General features: G+C 34.8%; 1 protein-coding gene across 2 annotated transcripts; it reads left to right on the top strand.

Moving 5' to 3' along the window:
* Nucleotides 1–5,740: 5,740 nt before the first annotated feature.
* Nucleotides 5,741–25,792, top strand: LOC150029797 (pyrophosphate--fructose 6-phosphate 1-phosphotransferase subunit beta-like). Of its 2 annotated transcripts, XM_090310347.1 has the most exons (11): nt 5,767–6,244; nt 6,958–7,026; nt 9,701–9,993; nt 10,125–10,230; nt 10,395–10,458; nt 10,790–10,878; nt 11,760–12,082; nt 19,124–19,493; nt 19,916–19,975; nt 21,228–21,389; nt 21,488–21,616. In XM_090310347.1, exons 4-7 carry the CDS (start codon nt 10,135–10,137, stop codon nt 11,847–11,849), a joined length of 339 nt encoding a protein of 112 aa, XP_090166473.1. In that variant the 5' UTR covers nt 5,767–6,244; nt 6,958–7,026; nt 9,701–9,993; nt 10,125–10,134; the 3' UTR covers nt 11,850–12,082; nt 19,124–19,493; nt 19,916–19,975; nt 21,228–21,389; nt 21,488–21,616. The 2 variants fall into 2 exon arrangements, 1 of the variants encoding a protein (XP_090166473.1); XR_016527316.1 differs by lacking the exons at nt 19,124–19,493; nt 19,916–19,975; nt 21,228–21,389; nt 21,488–21,616 and adding an exon at nt 25,349–25,792 and having other exon boundaries at nt 5,741–6,244; nt 10,790–12,082.
* Nucleotides 25,793–26,141: the final 349 nt, after the last annotated feature.

Raw genomic sequence — 26,141 nt, 5'->3', positions numbered from 1 at the left:
ATTGCTGACAGAGTTTTGAGGGGAAATAGAATTGTGATTATGAAATTGTTGTTGAGTTTGAGTGTTATCAAATTGAGAAGGAAAGCAAAACACATTGTTTTCTTCCATAATTCGTATGGTAATTTTTTGATTATGTATTGAAGAATGAGAACAGTTTGGTCATTTTATAAAGCCAAAGCAATGGTAATAAAGATTCTTTATATCTCTCTCTATTTTCATATCAATTAATTGTCAGAAAATCTGCCAGAAGTCAGAAAAAAGAACTCTGCCCATGAATTGGATTTCCTTTTAATTTATTGGGATCAGAAAAAAAAAAAGAATAATTTAAATGAACAAAAAAGAACCTTTTCTTTGGGAGGAGATTGATTTGGTTGTGATGATTGTTCTGTTCTCAAGACATCATCTTCAAATTCTGATTGAAGATGAAGAAGTTGAAGAAGATGATGATGATGATTTTGATCAAATAACAATTCTTGATTTGAAGAACATCCTCTTCTTCTACTCATTAGTGATTCACTTTCCATTTCCAATTCTATTTTGCTAATGAGAGTATTGTTCATAGAATCTGTACTCTCTGACAATTCAAAAACAAGAAAATGAGTTAATTTTTTTAAATTTTATGAGATGGGTATTAAAGAGTTTTACCAATGTTGGGGTTTGTTGAAACCTTACTGGCCAAGAAGGGAACATTTCAAGAGTAGCAGCAGGCTTTCCTGTAAGAAAATCTGCAATGAAATCATACAATTAGAAGGAATCAAAGAGAATCAAAACCAAATAATTAATAATTTATCTTTATTTCTTTGTAAAAAAAAAATGAACCTAATCCAACTTTTGAGCAGTTATGGAGTTAGTACAGAGAAGAAACAGAATCGGGTCAGAATTTTTACTCTGTTTGTAGCCTCATGCAATTCAACTCTATACCTCTTTCAAATCGTTTTCCCTTTTAAAATAGTAACTTTTTATTTTTTTTTTTTAATTTTCTTCTTAACATCTCTCTCCTCAGTAAAGTTTAATAAAAATTACAAAAATACAATTTTTTACGTGGAGATTTGTTGGGTTCATCATTTCCAAGCTTAACTTGATCGACAGTCAAAGCCCAAACTTTGGCTCCAAAATTAATTTGATATTTTGCTATATTTAAAAATATTTCGAGCAATTTTTTATTTAAAATAATTGTCCTTATTTTTTTTCTTTTTGAATTTATTTTATTTTTCAGTTTTCCAATTTAAAGCTTTAAAAATACTTGTCAACTTGCTATGTATATCGTGAGTTCTTAGTATATGTGCAATATATAAGTGAATCGTACATTGAAATTGTAAAATAACTTTTATTAAATCACAGTGAAATATGTTCTTAATCACTCAAAATTAATTTGATGTTTAATTTTATACTTTTATATACAATTTTCATGACTGATTGTTTAGAGTAATTTTGAAAATTATAAGAGTTAATTTAATCATTTCAAAATTACTCTCATACATGTCATTAAGTAAGTACATGATATTACATTGAAGGTTAAAATCACTTTTGATTTTGTGAAAGCAACAATTTAGTATATAAATTTTGATTTACATGATATTACATCGAAGGTTAAAATCACTTTTGATTTTGTGAAAGCAACAATTTAGTATATAAATTTTGATTTACATGATATTACATCGAAGGTTAAAATCACTTTTGATTTTGTGAAATCAACAATTTAGTATATAAATTTTGATTTTGTAATATTTTAGTTCACATACTTTTAATTTTTTGTAACAATTTAATATATACGTCATAAAAGAATATTCTATCCAAATTAATGCTAGTTTTTATTATTTAACAATTTTGATTTTATAGTTTATAAACATATTGGATGTCTAATTAGTATATTGATCTATCCATGTAGATGAATTTTGTCGAGCCTTAATATAATTTTATTTCAAAATAAAGACTAGATTGTTATAGATTTTCAAATACATAAATTTAATTGAATGTAAGTCGAATTATTAGTTTTACCATAGTTTAAATACCAAAAGTGATTTTAAAGCGAATTATTGGTCTTTTCGCAAGCAACCGTCTTAATCCAAAGCTGAGATAAACCTTATCTACGCGCTTTGGCTCCCGCGTTGACAACACTTTCCTTGGAAATATACCACACATTTATTTTTCCAAAATTTCATTTTAATTTTAGTATTTATAACGTGTATTTTTCTATGAAAATTTTTGTTTTTATTTTACCGAATTTGATAAAAGTGACAATAATTAAGTTTAAAAAGTTATCGAAAGTTTATAAGCTAAATATGTAACGTTTGAAATATACCTTTAATAAAATAGAATAAGTACTATAATAGTATTTTATCTTCTTAGTCATTAATTGATTTTTTAGGAAAAAAATTAACTTGATAAAATATTATAAATTTTTATTTTAATTATTCAAACCTCTTTGGATAATGATTTCGTTTTCACATTTTTTTTAAATTTATGTTTGTTTCTTCCTAATTCTCTATTATGGGTTTCATCTGGAGATATCTATAGGGCGGGTGGGGACAAAATCGCATTTATGAAAACCATTTATTTTTAGTTTTAAAAAATTTCTTAGTTTTTTAAAACACATGATTAAAAATAGATAACAAAACATAGAAATTCATGTGTGGAAATAGAGTTTATATACGAAGTTTCAAAAATCAAATAATTATGAATCGAATAATGATTTGAAAAACTTCCCACATAAAATACTTAATAAATAGCTTAGGTTCATGCACATGTGACACAATAAACATGAATAGATTGACCTATAAACTACGCAAAACTAACATCCAATATACATGAATAGTTAAAAACGGTTCAGTTCGGTTTCAAATTCGGTTTTCGAAAGTGAAATCGAACCGAACCGAATTAATTCGGTTTCAAAATTTCTTCAAACGGGATCGAATCGAATTTTTCGGTTTCATCGAGTTTTCGATTTGATTTTTGCGGTTTGAATGACCACCCCTATAATTAACCACAAAACTAACCTAAGGAAAGGATGAGTCGGACTCCATTTGGACGCCATAGCCATAGGTAGCGTCTCAACACTATACCACTTCTTTTTTTAATTCGTAAGCCTCAATTTACATACAATACATCATAATACTCTCTTTGTTCTATTTTTTCCTCTTCTTTTCTTTCATTTTATTCCTTTCTTTCTTCACCTTTCTCCTACTTTCCCATTTTTAGCATTTAATTTTTATTTTTTTCTAATTTTGGAAGAAGGGGAGAAAGACGATGAAGGTGAAAAAGAAGAAGAAAATAATAAGATAAAAGAAAAAAGGGGGCGATGAAGACTACAACGGTGACCAACTATGGATGGAGAAGGGGAAAGAATAAAAAAATAAATTATATTTTATGATTTTTTTTTAATTTCTTAATAAAATAAGTTGTAAGTACTATTTTGGTCCCGAAACTTTTAACCTTGTTCTACTTTGGTCCTAAACTTTAAAGAACATTTGTTTTTGTCCATGAACTTTTATAAAGTGTTCATTATGGTCATTGGAGTTAATATTATGTTAACATTTAAGGATTAATTTTATTTAAAGATGAAATTACATTCAACATGGGTTGAGCAATATGGATGTAAAGTAAAATGTCAATGACCAACGCGTTCAAATAGTGAAACTTCCAAAATCTCGAAGCCTTATAAAATCGTTTTACCACCTAATTCAAATGTGAACCCCTAGATTTTTTTCGCATGACTAACTTATTTGGTAACATAATTGTAAAAAAATACAAGTCATCTCACTATTCTATTTAAGAGTTAATAGAATTTTAATAGTAGAGACCAAATTAAATGAACTAGAATGAATGTTTTTGAAAGTTTAAAGATAAAAATAAAACAAGATACAAAGCTTAAGGACCAAAATAGAATTTAAATCTAAAAATAAATTGCCACGTTAGCTCTCATTAGCCACATTGATACTGAAAACCTTACAAGTCACTAAAATGCTATTAAATTCAAACATTATGATTATGAGTTAAAATGTCGATTTGAAAATTTATGAATTAAAATATCGCTAAATCTAAATCTTTAGAATAAAAGTTGTGCAATCCTTGCATTTGAAGAATTGGAGAGCGAGAAACCCAGCGAGCGATGCTAGCGAGATTGAGGCTGGCGAGAGTACAGAGAGCGAGATCCCTGGAGAGAGCGAGATTGAAGGAAAATTGGAGAGAGCGAGAATTGTAGCGAGAAAGTTAGAGAGAGCGAGAGTAAAGAGGGCTACTTAGCGAGACCTGGAGCGAGCGGGAGCGGGAGCGAGAGCGAGAGCGGGAGCCGTTACGATGAAAAGCCTTAAGCGAGCGAGCGCGAGTGAGCGGGAGCGGGAGCGAGAGCCCTTACGATGAAAAGCCTTAAGCAGCGAGCGAGAGCGAGAGCGAGAAAGCTGGAGAGAGCGAGACGGAAGAGAAAATTTGAGAGCGAGAGTGGAGAGAGCGGCAAGAAAGCTGGACAGAGTTTGATTTAGGTTTCAAAATGTAACGATTTTACTCTTGAGATTTGAAATTTGTTTTTATTTGATCCATACGTTTCAAGATTTACATTTTTAACCTCGATTTTTTACTAGCTACTTACTTTTTGTATTTGGTGTTAATGTTTATTACTTAATTTAAAAGAATACAAAGAATTACAATTAGTTAAGTTTTACTATCTTTATCTGTATTAAATTTTAAATTCACTTCATAATTATTTTAAATTAATTAATAGACATTAATGCCAATAACTAAAAATGAGCATTTAATGAAAAATTGAGGTTAAAAGTATAAGTCTTGAAATATAGAGACCAAATCGAAACAAAACTTAAATCTCAGTGGTAAAATTGTAACATTTTGAAACCTAGTTAGGGATTTCAAAACTAAACTCAAAACTTGAGGACTAAAAATGTAACATTTTGAAACTATTTCAAAATTGAGGAAAGAAATATGTATTTTTCCTTAAAATATATCAATGAGTAGAAATTCTTCAGAATGTTGGACAAAATCGATAGATGAAATGATGTAATATCGATCTAGAACCAAAATTTAGACCACCGTATTAATTAAGGTCATCACTACGTCATTATGGATTTCGATTTCTATTTGAAATTCTAAAGAATTTCTCATTCGAGATTAGTTTTGAAACAATAAATATGATAATTGAAGACTAAAATGCAACTTTTGAAAATATATTATTATTATTTGAAGAAAAAAAGTATGTGATTATTTTTTAGACAAAGGGTATGGTCAAAAGGTCATTATTATCACTAATCCAGCCTTATTTTTTTTTGAGTTCGAATTGTATTATATTTTCTAATTTTTCAAACTTAGTTCAAATTTATTCTAATTGGATCATTAGACCTTCATTTATTTAGTTCATCTTTAATATTTTCACAACTACTATTTTACTTTTAGCTGCCAACTTTATAGATTAGAAAGTTAATAAGAGATAGTTATTTTGAAATAGTATTTACTGTAACAAGAGATAGTTATTATAATCTTATGGTCTCATCCGCCTCTTAATAGTAAAAGTAACGTAAGAGTGATTTTGAAAGGATTAAAAATACTTTATTATTATTAATAAATAAAAAAAACAAATACATATAAGTATAAGTTGAAGTTTCCAAAATTTAAATAAATAATTTAAAAAGAATCCCTAGTTGAATAATAATCCTCCATCTTTGCCTTTTTCTTCCCTTACTCATTCCCTGCAGCAGCAAACCCCAGAAACCACCTCTCTTTCTTTCTCTCTCCTTCCTATAAAAACACAGACAAGCCCCATTTGAATCTCTGCTTTCTCCTAACAAAAAAATAAAAAGTAAAAAAGCTGATAAAAGTGACAATAAATTTGATAAAAATAAATAAATATTTAAAAAATAATTTCCAGCTGGAGAGTGTTTGTTATTTATTAGCAAAACTCAACGGGCCAAAATTTTGAAACCCTACTCCTCAGACGTTGTACTTCCTCCAAAATTTTGAAACCCTACTCCGATCCCCTCTCTCCCATTGTCGCTCCCTTCGTCGCCGTTACAGGGCCAGACCTTCCTCACTTTCCATTCTCATTTCATTGTCGCTCCCTTCGTCGCCGCACTCTGCTCCTTCGACGATGACGCCATTGCTCGCCAAGTCACTGATCTTGTTCGTCGATGTTACTGAAGTTAACGGTGATGGATCTCTTTGCGACGACTTTATCGCCAGAGTTTCGGATCGGCTTTCTTCTGGCGCGTTGTCTTGGAGCCGCCGTCAGGTGTATAATATGGTAATCTTGTTTGTTCTACTGTTCTAGATTCGTGCGTATTTCGTTGTCAAAGGAGTGTGATTTTTTTTCTTTTTCCATTTGTTCCTTTTAGCTTCATTGTTATAGAATGCTTAGGTCTGCCTGTAGTTAATAAGAGACTGATTTCACTTCAACAGGCAGGAAACCAATTACACATGTTTTTTCTTCGTTTTGTTTTTTACTTTTTTTTAAAAAAAAATTTCGGGGAGGAGTAAAAAATTGGCTACTACTGCCAGACCACTTTCTCAGAGTTTAGTGGACACTTAACGAACCAGCCAAACAAATGACAATGAAAAGGAAAGTTACAGCAATAAATTCATAATGCTACAACAACCAAAGGAAACAAACATTACCTAATATCAAACTCTTCAGATTTCTGTACAGCTTCTTCAGAAATCTGTACAGCTTTAAACTATCGGACAACAAATTTCCATGGCCAAATTAAGAACAACGATGGCCTCGTGTCAAATCTCGTGCCAGGCCTTGAATTACCAAGGTGATAAACTGAATAATTCGAAAGAAGCAAATTATTTTGTACTGCGCATATGCATTTTTTATGACAAGTTCTGAATTACTCTTCATATGCAGCAAGGAGATACGGGGAGAGATCCTCTTTGTTCTATATAAATTGACCACAATTCAATATGCATCTAACCATAGCACTGAAAATGATATTCTCTCTGCATTTTGCCCAGAACTTCTGTTTCTATCTCTGGAGGCGCTCATGAAGACTCAAAATGATGATGTCCGATTGAACTATGTAGGTTTGTCAACTTCTTCAAAACCACTTTTTTTTGTGTTTCCTAGACCGAACATGATGGCTAAATCTTCTTTCTGGTTTATAATTTGTAGCTGGTGGTGCATGAGTTTGGGTGATATTTTTGAATGTTTGCATTTGCGTACAAATGAAGCCCAGTTTCTCATTTCTCATCTTCTTTTATCTGATGTGTATTGATTTGTATACTGACAACTACCAGAATAAATGTTTTAAAAAAAAGCTATGAAAAGCTATGTCATAATGGATGGAAAACTGAAAATGATGTATTGATTTGTATACTCATCTTCTTTTATCTGATGTGTATTGATTTGTATCTAACTATTCATGTTCATTCATTCATTGTGCATCACTACTAGAATAAATGTTTAAAAAAAAAGCTATGCAACATAATTATTTCCAACCTTGAGAATACTACATGATCATTCTATACTGACAAATAACTTGAATGCTTTGAGAAAATACAAGAAATGGATACTCGTGGTATTATGTCATAATGGATGGAAAACTGCATACCTTAATGGTTGCAACAAGGCCCAACCTGAAACACAATAAAGCTGCATTAGTCCTTTCTAAATGTAGTAAACTCATAGCTTTATTGAAAATTATAAATCTCTCTGCTTATCATAACTAAGCAGCCCCAAAAGAAATTAATTTTATCAGTACAAGAACAGCATAAAATGAACTAAAATATGAAAACCCCATAGAAAGATCCATGACCATCTTGTGGCAAGGCCGATAACAGAAAATTTTCAAACACTCTATGGAAGGAGTAGAAATTAAGTTTATTCACTACTTAAATCCCAATTAGAGTAGTGGCCCAAAATGAATAAAAAATTTGAAATTCCAAAGCAACAAGATAAATCGACCTATTTGAGCTCGGACTTAGGATATGCCATTCCACCAACAAAGTTGCTTGCCAGGATATTGAAGAAAGAAAGCAAAAGCTAAAAGAAAATGCAACTCAAAACATTTTGTTCATGTGCAAGTTTTTTCCAGACTTGAAGAACCATTTTACAAAATTCAGCTCAACCACATAGCTGTGCATCTACAGTATGGTTATAGGTTTCAATTCGATATTCTACCCCCAAAAGATATACCCAGATGACTTTTCATCTACCCGACCGACTTCTTAGCTCAACTCTAAGTTTCTAAATTCTGATTAGTCAATCCCGTAAACAAGATAAGATCACTTATCCAAAGATTTTAATCGACTTCTTTTCCAATAAATTAACAAACGCTGCCCTGAATGACTAAAATTTTGCAATGGCATATCAACTCTTAAGTTTCTATCAAAGGTCCTCTGCTTTCGTCAGACTAAGATCTCCAACTTAACACTGTGGAGCTAATAATTAGTTATCTGTCCTCAGAGGGCACTTCCATCAAGCCAAACCAACTATTGGTTGAAGAAAATATAGTGGATTATGTATTTGAGATATTACGATTTTCAGGTGAGCAATCGTAGTCCTGAAAATTCTGAACAAGCATAATCTGTCAGGGATAAAGATATCTAGCTATTTTTTTTAGATCGAAAGGACACAGATGTACAACCTATGAAACAAATCCTAATCGTAGTCTTGAAAATTCTTGAACAAGCATAATCTGTCAGAGATAAAGACATCTAGCGATTTTTTTTAGAACTCAAGGACACATATGTACAACCTATAAAATAGTTCCTGTTCAAGTAAGGTCGTAGATATCTAGCTATTTTTGTGTTGGTAAATACATGAAAACTAGTCAAGGTCATAGATATCTAGCTATTTTTGTGCTGTTAAATACATGAAAACTAGACATTCTTTTTTCAAAATAGAACATATGCCAGAAACTTCGAATTCTAGGATAATGAAATGAGTTGCACATTGCTGAAGGTAAGGATCCCTTAACAAGGGCTTGCGTCTTCAGGCCCTTGATCTTCTTTCAAGAGCTGAATTGCCCTTCAATCAAAGGCTTGCGGTCGGTTTTGCAACACTAATTCTAGTGTTGGGTCATGTTGCTGAAGTTCCTTTCCATCCAATTCACAGCCAAACACTTGGTCTCATTTTGAAATGCATTTCTCAGTGTCCTGGAGTAGTGGTTGTATCTCGTATTGAAGAACTAGTTCTTATTTTGACGAGTATGCTCCGTAAGAATGTGACTGGGGAGATGGGCATACATCCAGACACATTTGCAACAACCCGTGCAATCCTGGTCACGATTATGAAGTCTCCATCTCATAGGGTGCCACATCTAGCAACATCAATTCAAGAAGTATTAGAACATGTAGTTTTATTTCGTCTTAGTACATTCGAAACACAACCAGGTCAACTTTTACATTCTTTATACCTTCTCAAGGAGTTCTATATATATAGTCATGTCAATACTGTCATGGACAACTCTATCACCAAAGAAATGAAAAATTGTGCTCTTGATGTATGTACAACACACTACCTTGGCTTTTAGCAACTATCAATGTAACTGAAGAGGAACTTGTTTTGGTTTCTACTTGGACAGAAAAGCTCCAATGATTCAGATCTTTCTTCTTGTTAGTCTGCTGTTTTGTTGTTACTATATGTAAGTTCATTACATGATGATAGGTAACACACTTTTGTTTCTTCTTTCTTGTATCCTCTTTTTGGTATATATCTGTTGTCTATGTACTCACCACATGAATACCTCTTTGCCAGACTTGTTGATGAGAAGATGGTTTAGCATGTTCCAGTATATTCTTGTCATCAAAAGTGGCTTACTATGTGGATACCATGACCCATTTATGGTCACACAAATGGTGAATATATATGGGTTTTGTAGGTCTGTTGCTGATGCTAGTTGCCACACTTCCTACAGTTCAGAAGTCGAAAGAATATTGTTCTAATTGGTGACTGAAAGTGAGTGGGATATGCATTCTTCAAGGATTCATAGACCATCATTAGTATGGTTGTTTAAGCAAGAGAAAATCAGAAATCCATTATGTTATCAGGTTTTGAAAATATGCCAAATCCATTATGAACTTTTCCTGTTTTACTTAAACGCTCCTGTTTTTTTTTTTTTTTTTTTGTGTGCAAGACTCTGTTATCTATATTCCCCTTCTTTCGATTGTTTTCAAATTAGGAGTAAGAATATGAAGACCCGAGTGATTGGTTGCCCAAAAACTATTGATGGTGATCTCAAATCCAAAGAGGTCCCCACAAGTTTTGGATTTGATTCTGCTTGCAAGGTACTCATTTCTCTTTGTAACTGCTTTAGAATTCATATTTCGTTTGGACTCAACTTTGGTGACTGTTGCAAAGTTGAAGTAGTTTCTTCAAGAATTCAAGGAAAAAATGGAATGTCGCATTCATGAGATGAGACGCTTAATAGGCTCTTCTGATGTTTATGCAGATATATTCAGAAATGATTGGTAATGTGATGGTTGATGCTCGATCTACAGGAAAATATTACCACTGTAAGCATTTTACTTAATGAAATTGAAACTAAAAATAGTTCTGATGTGCTGACATGTTCATAATAACTGAAATATTGACATTACCAGTATTTCAAGTTCAGCTATGTCCACTTTTTTAAAAATATATATTTATAAATAAGTAGATAATATCAATAATAAAGCCCATCTTGTTGCCTCATCTGTAAAAAACAGAGCACTTCACGGCTACTCAATTTTATTAACCTAATGTGAGATTGTACTTTTTTATTGTTGTGATGTTGATACCTTTTTTTTCTCACTCAAGTTTCAAGTTTATTATCATATTGCATTAACAGTGTACATATATCCACAGTTGGACGACTTATGGGTCGTGCTGCTTCTCACATCACACTAGAGTGTGCTTTGCAAACTCATCCAAATATTATTATTATTGGAGAAAAGGTAGCTGCTTTATTTAAACTACTTAAGATAGAAACCTTTGTCAAGGAGGACATTTATCTCCACATGCTTTACCAGATAGAAATCTTTGTCAAGAAGGGCATTTACCTCCACATGCAACCCTAGGGTTGTTTATTCCCTTTGAGAACTAGATTTTGTCTCAGTAATAACTAATAATCTCTGCAACAGATACTCTCATGTAAACATGAAAATTGAAATTGTTGAGTCAGTTAATATATCCTGTTTCAGAATTTCATCTTCTTGCATTTTTACATAGAATGGTAAATATCAAACAAAACTTAGGGTAAAGATAAAAATTTGTGATAAACAAAAGATTCATGGAATTAGGTTGAAACTTTTAATATGGTGTAATGGAACTAAGGATTGACATCCCATATCATATTCAATTGCCTAAGTGATATCGGATGCCTTTTTTTGTCAGCTTTGAAAAATTTGTTCTCTACCACCTAGTTGTAGTTGACTCATAGAGATTTATTGGTTTTGAATGTATGCAGGCGACAAAATTTCCAGACAAAAAATAATTTGTTTTGAATGTTGACTCATATATTAATAGAGCTTTAGTTTATAGGGTACATCGAATTTACAATGTGTTTTGCAGGTTGCGGCTAAGAAGCTTACCTTGAAAAACGTTACAGACTATATTATCGATGTAATTAGTAAATGTTTTGAACTTGGTTATTAATTATGGTGTTGTACTTATTCCTGAGGGTTTGATTGACTTCATTCCGGAGGTATTTCTTTTGTTATTGTAAATAATTGTGTTTATTTCTTTTGGTTGTATGCTCACTATCCACTAAACCCAAGATTCTTGGGATCAATATGTCATTCTTGAACTGATATCATATATAGCTCACTTTCTACAGGTGCAACAACTTATTTCGGAACTCAATGAAATTCTTGCCCATGATATTATAGATGAGGATAGGTTATGGAAAAAGAAATATTATAGATGAGGATAGGTTATGGAAAAAGAAACTTACTACTCAATCTCATCACCTTTTTGAATTTTTTCCACAAGCAATCCAAGAACAATTGTTGCTTGAAAGAGATCCACACGGAAATGTCCAGGTAATTGTTTTTTCTTTTTGTTTTATACATGTCTTTCCATGTAACTGAGTTGGAAAAGAGAAGGCAAGAAGGTGCATATAATGGGTGGCCAATTCAAGTGGCAGTCACATTTCTTTCGGTACTTATTCTATTCGTGCTTGAACTTTTGCTGTTTTACTTATACGCTCCTGTTTAATAATTTAGTGATAACACATTATTTATTTAGCACTTGGGTAGTAGGCAAGTCAGTTGAGATCTGAAAAACATGTATGTTGGTAAATGCATTGAGATCTTTTAAATTCATATTTGATAATTAGGGAATACCAAGTATCTAGACTTCCATTACCCACGAACTTTGATTCAACTTATTGCTATGCTTTGGGTTACACTACTGGAGCTCTCATCCATTCTTGAACTCTTGCAAATGAATTGATAGTTGATCAATATGTTGATTCATTTTCCCCAACGAACGTTGGATTTATTTTATTGTTTTCTTTATATCTGCTACAGGATCTAAATAGTCATTTTGGTGGATTCTTTAATATGTTTTAATCTCATGATGGGTATAGGACTCATCCATTGATTCTCTTGAATCAACCTTTCGTGATCGTGTTTCATAACCAAAAGAGTAATTTTGTGTCTTGAACATTTTTCTTGGGCTGTAAAAATCCATTCTTGATGATTCTTGATAATTCTTTAATTCATCTAACTCCCAATCTTCACGTTGATATCTTGAAACATGGGTTTGATTGGATCTTTGGACCTTTTTCGATATTTTTGCCTTCTTATCCCACCCCAAATTGCCTTAGAAACATCATTGGAGTCACTAGAATCACTAGAATTAAATTTCCAATGTGGATAATGATAGGTGCTTTGAGAAAATCGAGCATGGACAAAATTAGTATGTTGGAATTCTTCTTTTGAACCACTTGAGTCAGAATTCCAACTTTGTTTTTGGAAGTAAATTTTATTTTCTTGCCTATACCAACTGCTGATTTTTTTTTTCTTGGACGTCTTCTTTGATCGATAATAGTCAATTCTTGCAAAATCTTGATAAATCCTCGGTTTCTTCTTTCTTTCTTGGAATTTCAAGGGTTCCTCCTAATTAGATGTTAGTTGTTCGACAATGAGGAAAACTCACAAAGCTTCCTTTTGTGATTGACGTCACTAAGAGTTTCTTGGAGTTCCACTGGCGGCAGTCAATATTGGCCCACGGATGCTCTGGTACCAAATTGATGTCTCCTAAAGGAGATAAAAGGAGAATTCTCTCCAAGAATCAAGATTATGAATATTTTATTAGAATGAATAAAGTGTTTGATACAAGAGGGGAAGGTTCCTATTTGATGAAACAAAGAGAAGAGAAGAACACAACATTTTACGTGGAAAATCCTAGAACAGGGAGAAAAAACCACGATGCAATCACTCTTTTTATTATTATTTTCTATGTTTCATACAGAACAGGGCACAAATATAAATAGAGATGTAGGAAACCCTAATACAGACTAGGGTAAGATGAAACTACTAAAATGCCCTTAGGGTTCAAAAGTGAAGTCCTTTTTTATTTTCAACACTCTCTCTCAAATTGGGGCATAGATGTTAGTAAGACCTAACTTGCTGACACAAAAATCAAAACTCTGTCTGTTAAGTCCTTTTGTCTATGAAGATGTTTGTGACCTGTTGACCGAAAGAGATGTATTGAATGTAGATACTGTCACTGTCCAATCTTTCTTTGATGAAGTGTCTATCGATTTCAACGTGTTTGGTTCTATCATCTTGAACCAGATTATTTGCTATACTTATTGCAGTTTTGTTGTCACAGTAGAGCTTCATCAGATGATCACAATCCCGACACAGGTTTGACAAAACTTTCTTTAACCAGATTTCTTCACATATTCCCAGACTTATAGCCATGTATTCTGCTTCAACACTGCTTCTAACAACCACCATTTGTTTCTTACTTCTCCAAGTGACAAGATTTCCCCACAAAAAGGTACAGTACCCAAATGTGACTTTTTGTCTACAATAGAGCCTGTCCAGTCAGTGTCAGTATAAGTGAGATACCTCGTTTGTCAGTTTTCTTGAACATCTAACCCTTACTGGGAGTAGTTTGTAAATATCTTAGGATGCGTTCAACAACCTTCATATGCTCTTCATAGTGCTTGCATAAACTGGCTTACCACACTAACGACGTAGGATATGTCTGGTCTAGTATGGGATAGGTAAATTAGTTTCCCTACTAACATTGATATCTTTCTTTATTAACAGGAAAGTTAATAGAGTCGCCAAGCTTGGTATTGACTTCTACGGGGTTATCAACTTTGCATCCAGTTATACTTGTTTCTTTTATCAAGTCAAGTGTATATTTCTGTTGAGAGACTGAAATTCCCTCTTTTAATCGTGCTACTTTCGTCCCAAGAAAGTACTTGAATCTTCCGAGGTCTTTAATCTCAAACTCCTTAGCCATTTTCTTTTTCAGTCTGTCAATCTCTGTAGTATCATCGGGATAACACAATATCATCCACGTATACAATGAGAACGACACTCTTTCCTGACACTGACCTTTTTGTAAGCAGAGTGTCCCTGAGTATAACCTTGAGATTTAACGAAGGTAGTAAACCTGTCGAACCACGCTCTTGGAGACTATTTTAATCTGTATAATGACTTTCTTAGCTTACACCCTTCGTGATCAAACTGAGCTTCAAAACCTGGAGGACTCATGTAGACTTCCTCTTTTAACTCACCATTGAGAAATGCATTTTTCACATCTAGATGATGGAAGGGCCAGTCTTTGTTCACAACCATGTCGAACTGTGTTTAGTTTTGCAACCAGAGAAAAAGTCTTAGAGTAGTCTATTCCAAAGGTCTGAGTAAATCCTTTAGCAACTAGCCTGACCTTATAACTGTCAAGCGTCCCATCAGACTTGTACTTTATGGTGAACCCCTATTTGCATCCAACCGTCTTATGCTCTTTAGGAAGAGACAGACGATCCCAAGTATTGTTTTTCTCAAGAGCCCTCATTTCTTCCATAATTGTAGTTTTTCACTCGGGGATTTCCATTGCTACTTATAAATTATTTGGTATCGTTACTGTTTATAGACTTGTAGTAAGAGCTCTGAACTCAGGTGAAAGGTTACCATACGACAGATAACTCCGCATTGGGTGCTTAAGGCAGGACTTGATTCTTTTTCTTAAGGCAATAGGAAGATCAAGGGAGGAATCTCCACCTTTTACTCTATCTGACCTTCCATTAGAAATTCCACACTTAGTCTCTAGCGTAGAGTTCCATTCTGATAAGCAAATAGTGACAATCATAAGGAGTTGGCCAAGTAAGCAATATTGAGGTTCTAAAAGATGAAAGTGAAGTTCAACAATCTCAAACCAGCTCAACTGAAGCTCGTGGTGAAAATCATTGTAAGAACTTTTCAAGTCAATCCAATCATGAGGCAATCATTATGCCTCAAGGACCAATGTCAAGAGCTAAAAAACTTGAAAAGGGATTAAACGCTTGCTTCCAAGCTAAATTTCCAGCCCATCACGAAGAGTTGCAACCCTTGAAGCTCCAAGAGTCACTTGGGCACCCAAAAGTCCTAATGAATCTGCAAAATTCAGATTCATCCCCGTGTTTAATGCTTGATGTATTAATTTATTTCAATGTATTTACATTTATTAAGGTTCATGTATGTCCTCAAAGAGTTTTTATTGAATTTAGTCAATTAGGTGAAAAGTTGTGTCTTTTCAAATTGTCTTCTCCATCAGTATAAATACCTATGTAGTTTGGTCATTGGAACACACTTGAGATTGAATGGAATTTCATTAAAGGTTTTGTCTTTCAAGCTTTATGCTTTTTCTTTGTATTTTTGTGTTTAAAATGCATGTATTAGAACTTTCAATCTAGTTTGATCAATTAGATTGTGGAGAGTTCGAATTCTTGAAGTTAGGAATAAGTTTTCCTTTCTTGTTGATCATCGATCAATCTTCCAAGCCAAATATGTTTAGCTTTCTTGGGGTTGCTTACTAAATAGTTAATTGGGGTTACTTTTATTATCGTTGTGAGGTTTCACCTAGAATAAAGGGGTTCTCATACGTGATTGAGGGCCCACAACGATAATAAGAATAACCCCAATAACTATTTAATAAGCAACCCCAAGAAAGCTAAACATATTTGGCTTGGAAGATTGGTCGATGATCAAGAAGAAAGGAGAACTTGTTACTAACTTTAAGAAGTCGAACTCTCCACAATCTAATTGATCAAACTAGATTGAAAGTTCTAATACATGCATTTTAAACACAAAAATACAAAGAAAAAGCATAAAGCTTGAGAGACAAAAACTCTAATGAAATTTCATTCAATCTCAAGTGTGTTCCAATGACCAAACTACATAGGTATTTATACTAATTGAAAAGACAACTTGAAAGGACACAATTTTTCACTTAATTGACTAGGTTCAACAAAAACTCTTGAACCTTAATAAATGTAAATACATTGAAATAAATTAATACATCAAGCATTAAACACGAGGATGAATCTGAATTTTGCAGATTCATTAGGACTTTTGGGTGCCCAAGTGACTCTTGGAGCTTCAAGGGTTGCAACTCTTCGTGATGGGCTGGAAATTTAGCTTGGAAGCAAGCGTTTAATCCCTCTTCAAGTTTTTTAGCTCTTGTCATTGGTCCCTGAGGCATAATGATTGCCTCATGATTGGATTGACTTAGAAAGTTCTTCCAATGATTTTCATAACGAGCTTCAGTTGAGCTGGTTTGAGATTGTTGAGCTTAACTATCATCTTGTAGAACCTCAATATTTCTTACTTGGAATAGTTGCTTCAACTTGTTTATTTCCAGCCATATCAGCCACAACTTTCTTGGTACAATCATTAGTTTTGCGATTTTCTTCCACAGTACACATCATTTTTAGCACAAATACCAATATTATTAGAGACGAGTATGAGCATCATTATCATTCTCAACACAAATATCGAGGTTATTAAAGACAAAAGTATGAGTACCTTGGGCTAATGTTGGGTCGTACTCATAGATCGTTACCGGAGAAACAATAGGTGGCACAATTTCCTTCTTGAGATTCTTCCTATAGTATGTTATCCATGGACCTATTTGGTAGGTAAGACAGTGACAGTGTCGGTAATATTCAAGATAGGATCAGGAAGGGAATCAGAAAAGATCGAAGACGGGGGCCAATTAGTCTCTTCATTAGAGCTCTCCCCCTGAAAATGACTAATAGAAAAGAAGGGTTGATCCTCTTGAAAGGTGACATTTATCGAAATAAAATACTTGTGGGAGGGTGGATGAGAACACTTATACCCACGTTGATGGAGAGGATAGCCAACGAAGACATATTTCTAAGCACGAGGAGTAAATTTTGTCTTTTAACGCAACTACGCGCATCAATGCATACTCAACCTTTGCATGCAGCGCCTCGCGCGCACACTTGTACAACCCTCGTGCGCAACCTAGCGTACACACCCATGCAACGCCTTGCGTCATTCTGCCTTTGCGCGCATCTGTAGCCTTCCCGGTTGAGTTGCCTGCGTGCTCAACTGTTCCAGCTACATGCTTATTCAACCCAAAAATACAAATTCAACTTCAAGCTGAATTTACTTATTTTTCCAAACATTATTTTGGGAAATTTCCTTCTACAAACTTGTTTAAAATCGTCTTAACTTACTTACCTTAAAATTTGAGCTTCAAATTCTTCACGATATGGTCAGAATTTTTCAATCTTCACACCCTGCTCAGAATCACCTGAGAGCTTGACCTCTTGAGGAAATCTTCTGATGTCAACTCGAATTCTTAAGAATTTCCTTCCAGCAACCTCATAGCTTCATCTACACTCCTCAAGCCTTCAAATGGCTGTGGAATCACCCCTTTAACACTAGAGAATTGTCCAAACCAAGTTCTTGAACTGAGGCTTCCCTTTTAGATTAAGAGATGCATGACCTTAATTACACTTAGGCTGCCACCTATCCCACTAAGTCAACATTAAACCTTCTAATCTCGACAACTGGCCACTACAATCGGTGATTAAGCTGAAAAGCTTCCCCTAATCACCAACACATAGCTTACTAACTCTTACCAACGCATGGCTTTACTTGGACGCATACACCTCTTAGCTAGTGCACGTCTCAGCGCCCTTACTCGCACCCGATGCCTAGTCTCAAGATCATCGCATGGGCCTACTTTACACACATCCTTGCCCGACCATTGCACACCAATGCACGCACAAGCCGCATCGCTTAAGGCATTCTCGCCCATGCGCGCGTCCTTGCCCAACTAACCTCAACGTGAGGCTCGACTAGTGCATAGCCCAGGCTCAACGCATGGCATCATCTTCTCGGCCAACACTTAGCCAATGTTCTTCTTCACACCACTAGCTTTCATCTTAACCTTAAGATGCTTAGGCCATCGCACACCTCAGCATGACCGTCAATGCATCATGACCTTCAACACTTAGTCAAAATTTCTCTCCTTAACCAAGGCTTCTTACTCTTTCACTTAGCACCCGAGAGCCCTTAGTAATCAACACATGAAATCATTTTTCTTTCCTTCCTTAGCATCCTCAAGCTTTCCCTACAACCTAGTATTAACTTACACTTCTTTCACTTAGCACCCGAGAGCCCTTAGTAATCAACACTTGAAATCATTTTTCTTTCCTTCCTTAGCATCCTCAAGCTTTCCCTACAACCTAGTATTAACTTACACTTAATCTTATATAACATACACAAGTAGAGAAAATAAGCTTCGGGGTTGACAAATATTTCTTGCTTTGCTTAATGAGATCCACAACTACTTTCCGTCTCAGGTTGTTAGTCTACATGACTCATTGAGTACTCATAGGCAATCATTTTAATACTCATATATTAAGCAAACAAAATAACTTCCACAAATTCTACTTAGATCATGATATTAATCTTCACCCTTACCCCATTAGAATTAGTTACTTATGACAAGAGATAAAGCCAAAGTGAGGATAGATAAGATGATGAAAGTGAACATGATGATATTAAAATAGTTGTTGAATACACAAATGAACTATCTCTTAAACAAAAGGCTACAACAACTAAGAAGATAGAGAAATAAGGTGAAGGGCAGTTGTTAGTAATCTCTTGCTTCTCACAGATGAATGTTGAGGCTGCTTGTGATATAATGGTTGGATGAATGCAGAAAGCCCTTTTAGACTCTTGCTTCGGCGAAGCTTCGATGAAGAATCAAGGTGAAATATGGAGGTGGAATTCCCACTCTGATAAGTCGTTATCGTCTAACGTGGTAGGTGAGAATGTCAGCATTGCTATCATGGTCAATATTCTAAATACTTGCGAGAAGATCCGCTGGTATTGACTCTGAGATCCCGAGGCATGCGACTAATTGTTTGTTCGTCGGGTAGGGCTCCTGGGTATGTTCTCGAAAGGGAAGGTAGAGGTAGTACTTCGAATGGCGAAGAGAGGCGGCTCGGCAAAGAAGGAATGAGAAATCGTCAAAGATGACTTCTTTGTTGGCGAAACGAAGGGCTAGTTCTTTCTCTCTCCATCTTATGGTATTTCACTTGATTTCTTTCTTCTTGTCTTTCTTTATCCTTTTCTTCTTTCTCCTTTTTTTTTTTTTTTTTTTATCTCTGTTTCTCCGTCTATCTTCTCCATCTCTTGCTTAATTTTCTCCATTCATATGATTGTATCTCAATATCTTTTTGTTTTTCTGTTTTCTTCATCTCATTTCCATTGATACTCCTTTCTTCTATCTCTCTCTTTTTGTTTGCCCTTTGTTAAAATTTGATACTTCATGTATTATTATTTAGTTTATAGCTAAATGTCATTAAAGCTAAAATATTGAAATATTAGTAAAGTAACTTGGTCATTAATGTTGCGTGTGTGTATCATTAGTGTGGGTGTTAGTTTAAACAATATAAAAAATTGTTACGACTGTTGTATTTGGTTAGTTAATCATGTATTTTTTTGCTAGGTTAAATCACTTCATGTTTATCCCCAATTCAAGTTGTGGAGTAGAAGAACACACTAAAAGGTATGAAAAAGTTGTAGTAGTCTTTTACCTTCAGGCTATTAAATTTGAGTGATTTAGTCACATATTAACTCTAAGTCTTGCTTTTAAATCTTAAAATCTAGCTCTTTATTTTATCCTTGTTTTAAAAAATATTTGAATTAGTCTTTGTCAAATATTATGTCACACTTGAATTAGTCTTTGTAAAATCTAGCTCAAGTGCCTATTTATTTGTTTTGCTATTCTTACGTTCTCACTTCTTGGTGAAAACTAAAAATCCCATAGAAAGTTCATTTATTTTCTTGGTTGGTTCTTTGGGAACTATTAATGACTTCCACGTCTTGCAAAAAACCTCCCATATGTCTTAGGCCTGAATTGGCAAGTTTTGTGTGGCATAGCCGAGTTCTAAACATTTACCTTGGTTGTCCCTTTTCCACTAGAGTCTCCAGGTGTTTTTGGTTGGGATTTATGTTTTAAGCCTTTTCTTTTTGCTAAGGTTGGGTTTTCATCAAATGTTGGTGGAGGTCTTTATCTGTATGCAAATTGATTAATTTCGTGGAGACCAAATGTGTTTTAAAGTAGAATAAATTGTTACATTCGCTTGGAGACCAAATATCTCTTTTCATTTTTTCAATGAAAAATTTCGTTTCATTGAAACCCTCTCTCTCGTTGTTTTAGCCATAAAAATTTTAGTCTCTTGCTGGCCAAATCCTCACATCAGGGACTCATATGGAGCTTTTGGAGCATCAAAATCCCTTCTTAGAGTGTTATCCATTTTCATCTTCATTTCTCTCCTACCAATGTCTCCGCCTTTCATCGCCAATGCCGATGTTTCCATCGTCATTGCATCTTCTCCGTCGGAGATCGGCCTTGTTTCTACTGTGTATATCGAAGTCCAAGCCCACTGTATCGATCAACCTCTCCCTTTTCCCTCTATTCCCAAAAACCCCTTCAAAATCCTCGATGGCTCTCCTAGCTCTGCCGCTGACAATCCGGGTGTTTATTATCCATAGATCATTTACATTCTCTTCTTGTTTTGGAGTTTTTAGCCTTCATAACGTGTTTTTTTTTTTACTCTGTTTGGTAACTGAGTTGATTGATGTCTCAAAGGAAGAGTAGTGACATGCATTGAGTTTTGTTTGTTCTTTTACTATGTTTTGCTTATGATTGTAAATCTCGCTTTTGTTTGGAACTTGAGTTTTACTGAATGCGTTTGAGGCCAGTTGCCACTTCTTAAGGTTTTAGAGTGTTTGAATTGTGTTATATGTGCATGCAGATGATATCACAAAGCTGTTTCCTGATCTTTTCGGCCAACAGTCGGCAATGTTGGTGCCAAGTGATTCCAGTTCGGTGCAGGTGAATAAGAAATTGAAGATCGGAGTTGTCTAGTTTGGTGGCCAAGCACTGGGAGGGCATAATGTGATTTCTGGACTATTTGGTAGGGTCTCAATGTGTCCACATTTATAAATCAAGAATAAATGTTTGCTTTTTTGTTCAAGTTGTGGCTAATTAACAGCTTCTATGATTTTGGTGAAGATTTCCTACAGGTGAGTAAAAGGAAGCACGTTGTATGGTTTCAAGGGTGGTCCTACAGGGATCATGAAATGTAAATATGTAAAACTGACTGCACAATTTATCTACCCATATCGCAATCAAGTTAATTTTCTTGAAGGGATTTCTAGCTTTCACTTGTTAGAATTGTTAGTGTGAATATGTGCAGTCTTGATGGAAGTGATTGCCATTTGAATGCAATTCTTGATTTAAATGCATTTTTCTTTTATCATGGTGGTTTTGATATGATATGAAGTGGGAGGGATAAGATTGAAACTCTAGATCAGGTGAAACTCTTTCTTTCCAGAATTTTCATTTTGAGACGTCTTAGTTGTAGTCAAGGCATTAATTAACGGTTCGGTTCAATTTTCAGTTTAAGCAAGCTGAAGAAACTGCTTAAAAGCTTGATCTGGATGGCCTTGTCAATTGGTGGAGATGATTCCAACACAAATGCCTGTCTCCTCCGCTGAAAACTTAAAAAAAAAAAAAAATAAATAAAATATATGGGGGGGGGGGGGGGGGGGGGGGGGGGGGGGGGGGGGGGGGGGGGGGGGGGGGGGGAAAAAAAAAAAAAAAAGTAATTTTTCACAACTATGAAATTTGTTTATTGCCTCCCTCCTTTTTGCTCTCTTTCTCACTCTCATTGTCATAGATAAGCTATTATATGTTATTTTTATTGTAGAAATAAATATAAGGTTGAGTAATTAATTACTCTAGGGTACCATTTTTTGTGTGCAAGACTCTGTTATTTATATTCCCTTTCTATCTGTTGTTTTCAAATTAGGAGTAAGAATTTGAACCCGAGTGATTGGTTGCCCAAAACTATTGATGGTGATCTCAAATGCAAAGAGGTGACCACAAGTTTTGGATTTGATTCTGCTTGCAAGGTACTCATTTCTCTTTGTAACTGCTTTAGAATTCATATTTCGTTTGGACTGAACTTTGGTGACTCTTTCAAAGTTGAAGTAGTTTCTTCAAGAACTCAAGGAAAAAATGGAATATCGCATTCATGAGATGAGACTCTTAATAGGCTCTGCTGATGTTTATGCAGATATATTCAAAAATGATTGGTAATGTGTACAAAGAGGAAATCATAATAAACATCAATTGAGAAAAGCTCCGGATTAAAACAGTCAAGATTCTGGAAGAACGAGAGAAGAAGAAAATGCCACCGTGGACGTGAAAGGCCCAGCTTGGAATAAGTAGTCCCTGAGCTACTATGTGAAGACCTCATCACGGATGCATTCTTTTTTAATATCCTTTTTCTGCATCAATACTTCATGAACTCTCATCACCTTATTATTACCTGTTATCATATATTTGCTTTTACTTCTTTCAAAAAAAAAAAAAGGGCGAGAAAAATTTTTGCTAACATTTCTTTTATTTTATCATTACCCTCTCAATGTTTCTTTGCAACGATCAAGGTGTACGATTTTTTGCTGAGGCGCCTCATGAAGATACAACTACCTATTATTATCATTACCCCTCAATGTTTTCTTTATTGCAATGCAAAGGAAGATCGCCGGCCAGAAGAGGCATCGACTGACAATGCCGACGACTGCGCAAATTTTGGGTTTGTATTTTATCTTCACGTCTATTCCAAAATCTACACCATCGGCATCGTAATTTAATTTTTGAAGTTTTATCACCGCAACCTGTTTGATTACCGCAATCATTTAACATTGATAAATATAAGTAAGTCGCCTCCCCGTCCCCAACTTGAAGTGCTCCAATGCTTTCTCTTTGCACATATTTACAAAGTGATTTCCAATGATGAATCAATCTAATCTATTTTTTTTTTTTTTTTTTTTATATATATACTAGAGTCAACTTATTTTTAGGACAATCACCTCAAGAAATGTTTCTAAAAGTTAGTGGTCTGCTAGGTTTCTTTCAAACTGATCCTTTACCAAACTTCTTAAGAACATTGGATGACTTCTTTCAATCTATTGGCAAGGAGGACATTGCCGCATTTTAAATTTTGGGGTGAGGTATTTATTTTCAACCTTGCTATTTTTGGCTATATGAAGAAAAAAAAGGAAAATTAGAATAACAACTCCACTGCCAACGCAATGGAGAAACACATGTTGATCAGAGTTAAGTTGTGAATGACACATACCTGTAGTTGGATGTCCGCAAGACACACGTGGGGGCAAGCCGAAACGAAAGTAAGTCGCCAGGATCAACGCATAAACAAATACCGCAATTCTGCTGCTAAGTATGTATGAGTCTAGTTTGAGAAAGAGCGTCATGCTCGAAATTGGATGTCCGCATGACACATGTGGGGCAAGCCAAAGTGAAGGCCGAGGCAAGCGTCCATCGCATGGTATTCGCTCGATCAAGCGTTCGATCACCGTGTCGAAGTTACGGTATTAAGCGAATGCGGTCACTGCAAGATTGCGGCTACACGATAACGCATAATAGAGGGATCAACGTAAGGTTGGTGGAATGAACGCATCAACGTACATCTTGGGAAAATAAAAAACTGATGTTGACATTTCACCTATTACGCCATTAGCAGCAGAGATTTAGAAAGGACTAACGCGTCGCGAATGTCAGAATCAGAGCAGGCCATTAATGCTGTCGACGATCAAAGCTCTATATAAAGAAGCCGGTGAGCAGAATGTCAACTTATCTAGAGTTTTTCCCTGCGATCCAGACAAATGCGTGAGAAGAAGGCTTGAGAATTCTTCATCTCCTTCTTCCATTCCCGAGAAACGACCAAAGCCTACGATCGAGTCTAGATCTCTGGGAGAGTTAAGCTCCACCGCCCATCCAATGGCACCTGATGCGTTTTTTAAGAGGTGAATTATGAATGAAAATGCGTTTGAGCACTTAGTTTTTCATCATATACAATCAATTGTAAACCCTAAATGAGGTTTCTTGGTAAGTCCCAGGTCGAATGCAGGAATTTTATAGTAGTCTAATGCAAATTCTGTTTCAAAGAAATTTGCGGTAACCAAAAAATAAATCAAGTAGTTATTGGGAATGTTGTTTGTGGTAATAAAAATAAACAAATGCAGCGGAGTTCGAAAAGAGTTATAAAACGGAAGACGCGATAAGTATGCGGTGAATGGGTTGAGAAGAGTTTTGGCTAACACTTCTTAGGATGCGTTCATGCTATGCGATCATACAACACACATACAATAGTAAATCATCTCTCGATGCGAATGCTACGACTTTTAATGCTAGAACGCATGCGATATATGCGATAAGACTATAGGACCTACACATAAGCCTCTATTCTTATTTATGCGATGAAAAAATGACACATACACATATAAGGCGACCACATAATATCATACCTATCTCTAGGATGCATGCGATGCAGGTTGGCAAAAAGAATTTATCTCTAGGTTCCTGTCTTTTGTTTATGCAGTTCTAATCATTGCACTCTCGAGTCTAGATTCTAACTTAGCTCTTTCAAATCTTAGGTTCTTTCTTTAGACTCTCTCTCTCGAGTAGCTCTGAAGGGATGTCGAGCACAACATAAAGAAAATGGAGAACCTAAAGAGAGTCTAAAGAGCTACTCGAGAGAGACTCGGGAGAGAGTCTAAAGAGAGAGTCTAAAGGGATCAATATGTCATTCTTGAACTGATATCATTTATAACCCGCTTTCTACAGGTGCAACAGCTTATTTCGGAACTCAATAAAATTTTTGCCCATGATATTATAGATGAGGATAGGTTATGGAAAAATAAATATTATAGATGAGGATAGATTATGGGAAATGAAACTTACTACTCGTGCTTGAACTTTTGCTGTTTTACTTTAACGCTCCATTCCAAGTAATTGTTTTTTCTTTTTGTTTTATACATGTCTTTCCATGGAATTGAGTTGGAAAAGAGAAGGCAACAAGGTGCATATAATGGGCGGCCAATTCAAGGGGCAGTCACATTTCTTTGGGTACTTATTTTATTCGTGCTTGAACTTTTGCTGTTTTACTTAAACGCTCCTGTTTAATAATTTAATGATTAACACATATTATATTTAGCACTTGGGTAGTAGGCAAATCAGTTGAGATCTCAAAAACATGCATGTTGGTAAATGCATCAAGATCTTTTAAATTCATATTTGATAATTAGGGGTATCAAGTATCTAGACTTGCATTATGAACTCGTAAAGAAAATGGCCAATCAAGTGATGGGTTAGGCTTACAGCTACTTGACTTTCAAATGTAAACTTACCAATGGTACGAGCGAATGGCCATGAGATGATACGAAAAAAATTGTACTTTGCTGGTTAGTGCTCTGTGTGTTATCTCTGTTTATTTCTTCTTTTGACTTATAGGTACGAGGGATGTGTGGTTTACCCACGAACTTTGATTCAACTTATTGCTATGCTTTGGGTTACACTGCTGGAGCTCTCCTCCAGAGTGGAAAAACTGGACCAATATCATCGATCTGTCTGTCCCACTTCTTGTACCTCCTGATCATTTTAGTCTCTAACCTTTTGACCTTTCATTCTTTTTCTTGATATCAGTTTCCTCCATAGATTTTTTCCTCATTTCTATTACTTACTAGTTATGCATACCGGGTAGGAAATTTGGCTGCTTCTGTTGAAGATTGGATGGCTGGCGAAACTGCATTGACTTCGTTAATGGATGTGGAGAGCAGACACGGTATGATTTTTTCATGAA

The sequence above is a fragment of the Benincasa hispida genome, unplaced genomic scaffold (assembly GCF_027475165.1).
Source record: "Benincasa hispida cultivar pf3 unplaced genomic scaffold, pf3_genome.v1.1 HicScf915, whole genome shotgun sequence".
NCBI lineage: Eukaryota > Viridiplantae > Streptophyta > Magnoliopsida > Cucurbitales > Cucurbitaceae > Benincasa > Benincasa hispida.
The sequence above is the reverse complement of the archived record's forward strand: the minus strand, read 5'-3'. Positions and strand labels throughout refer to the sequence as shown.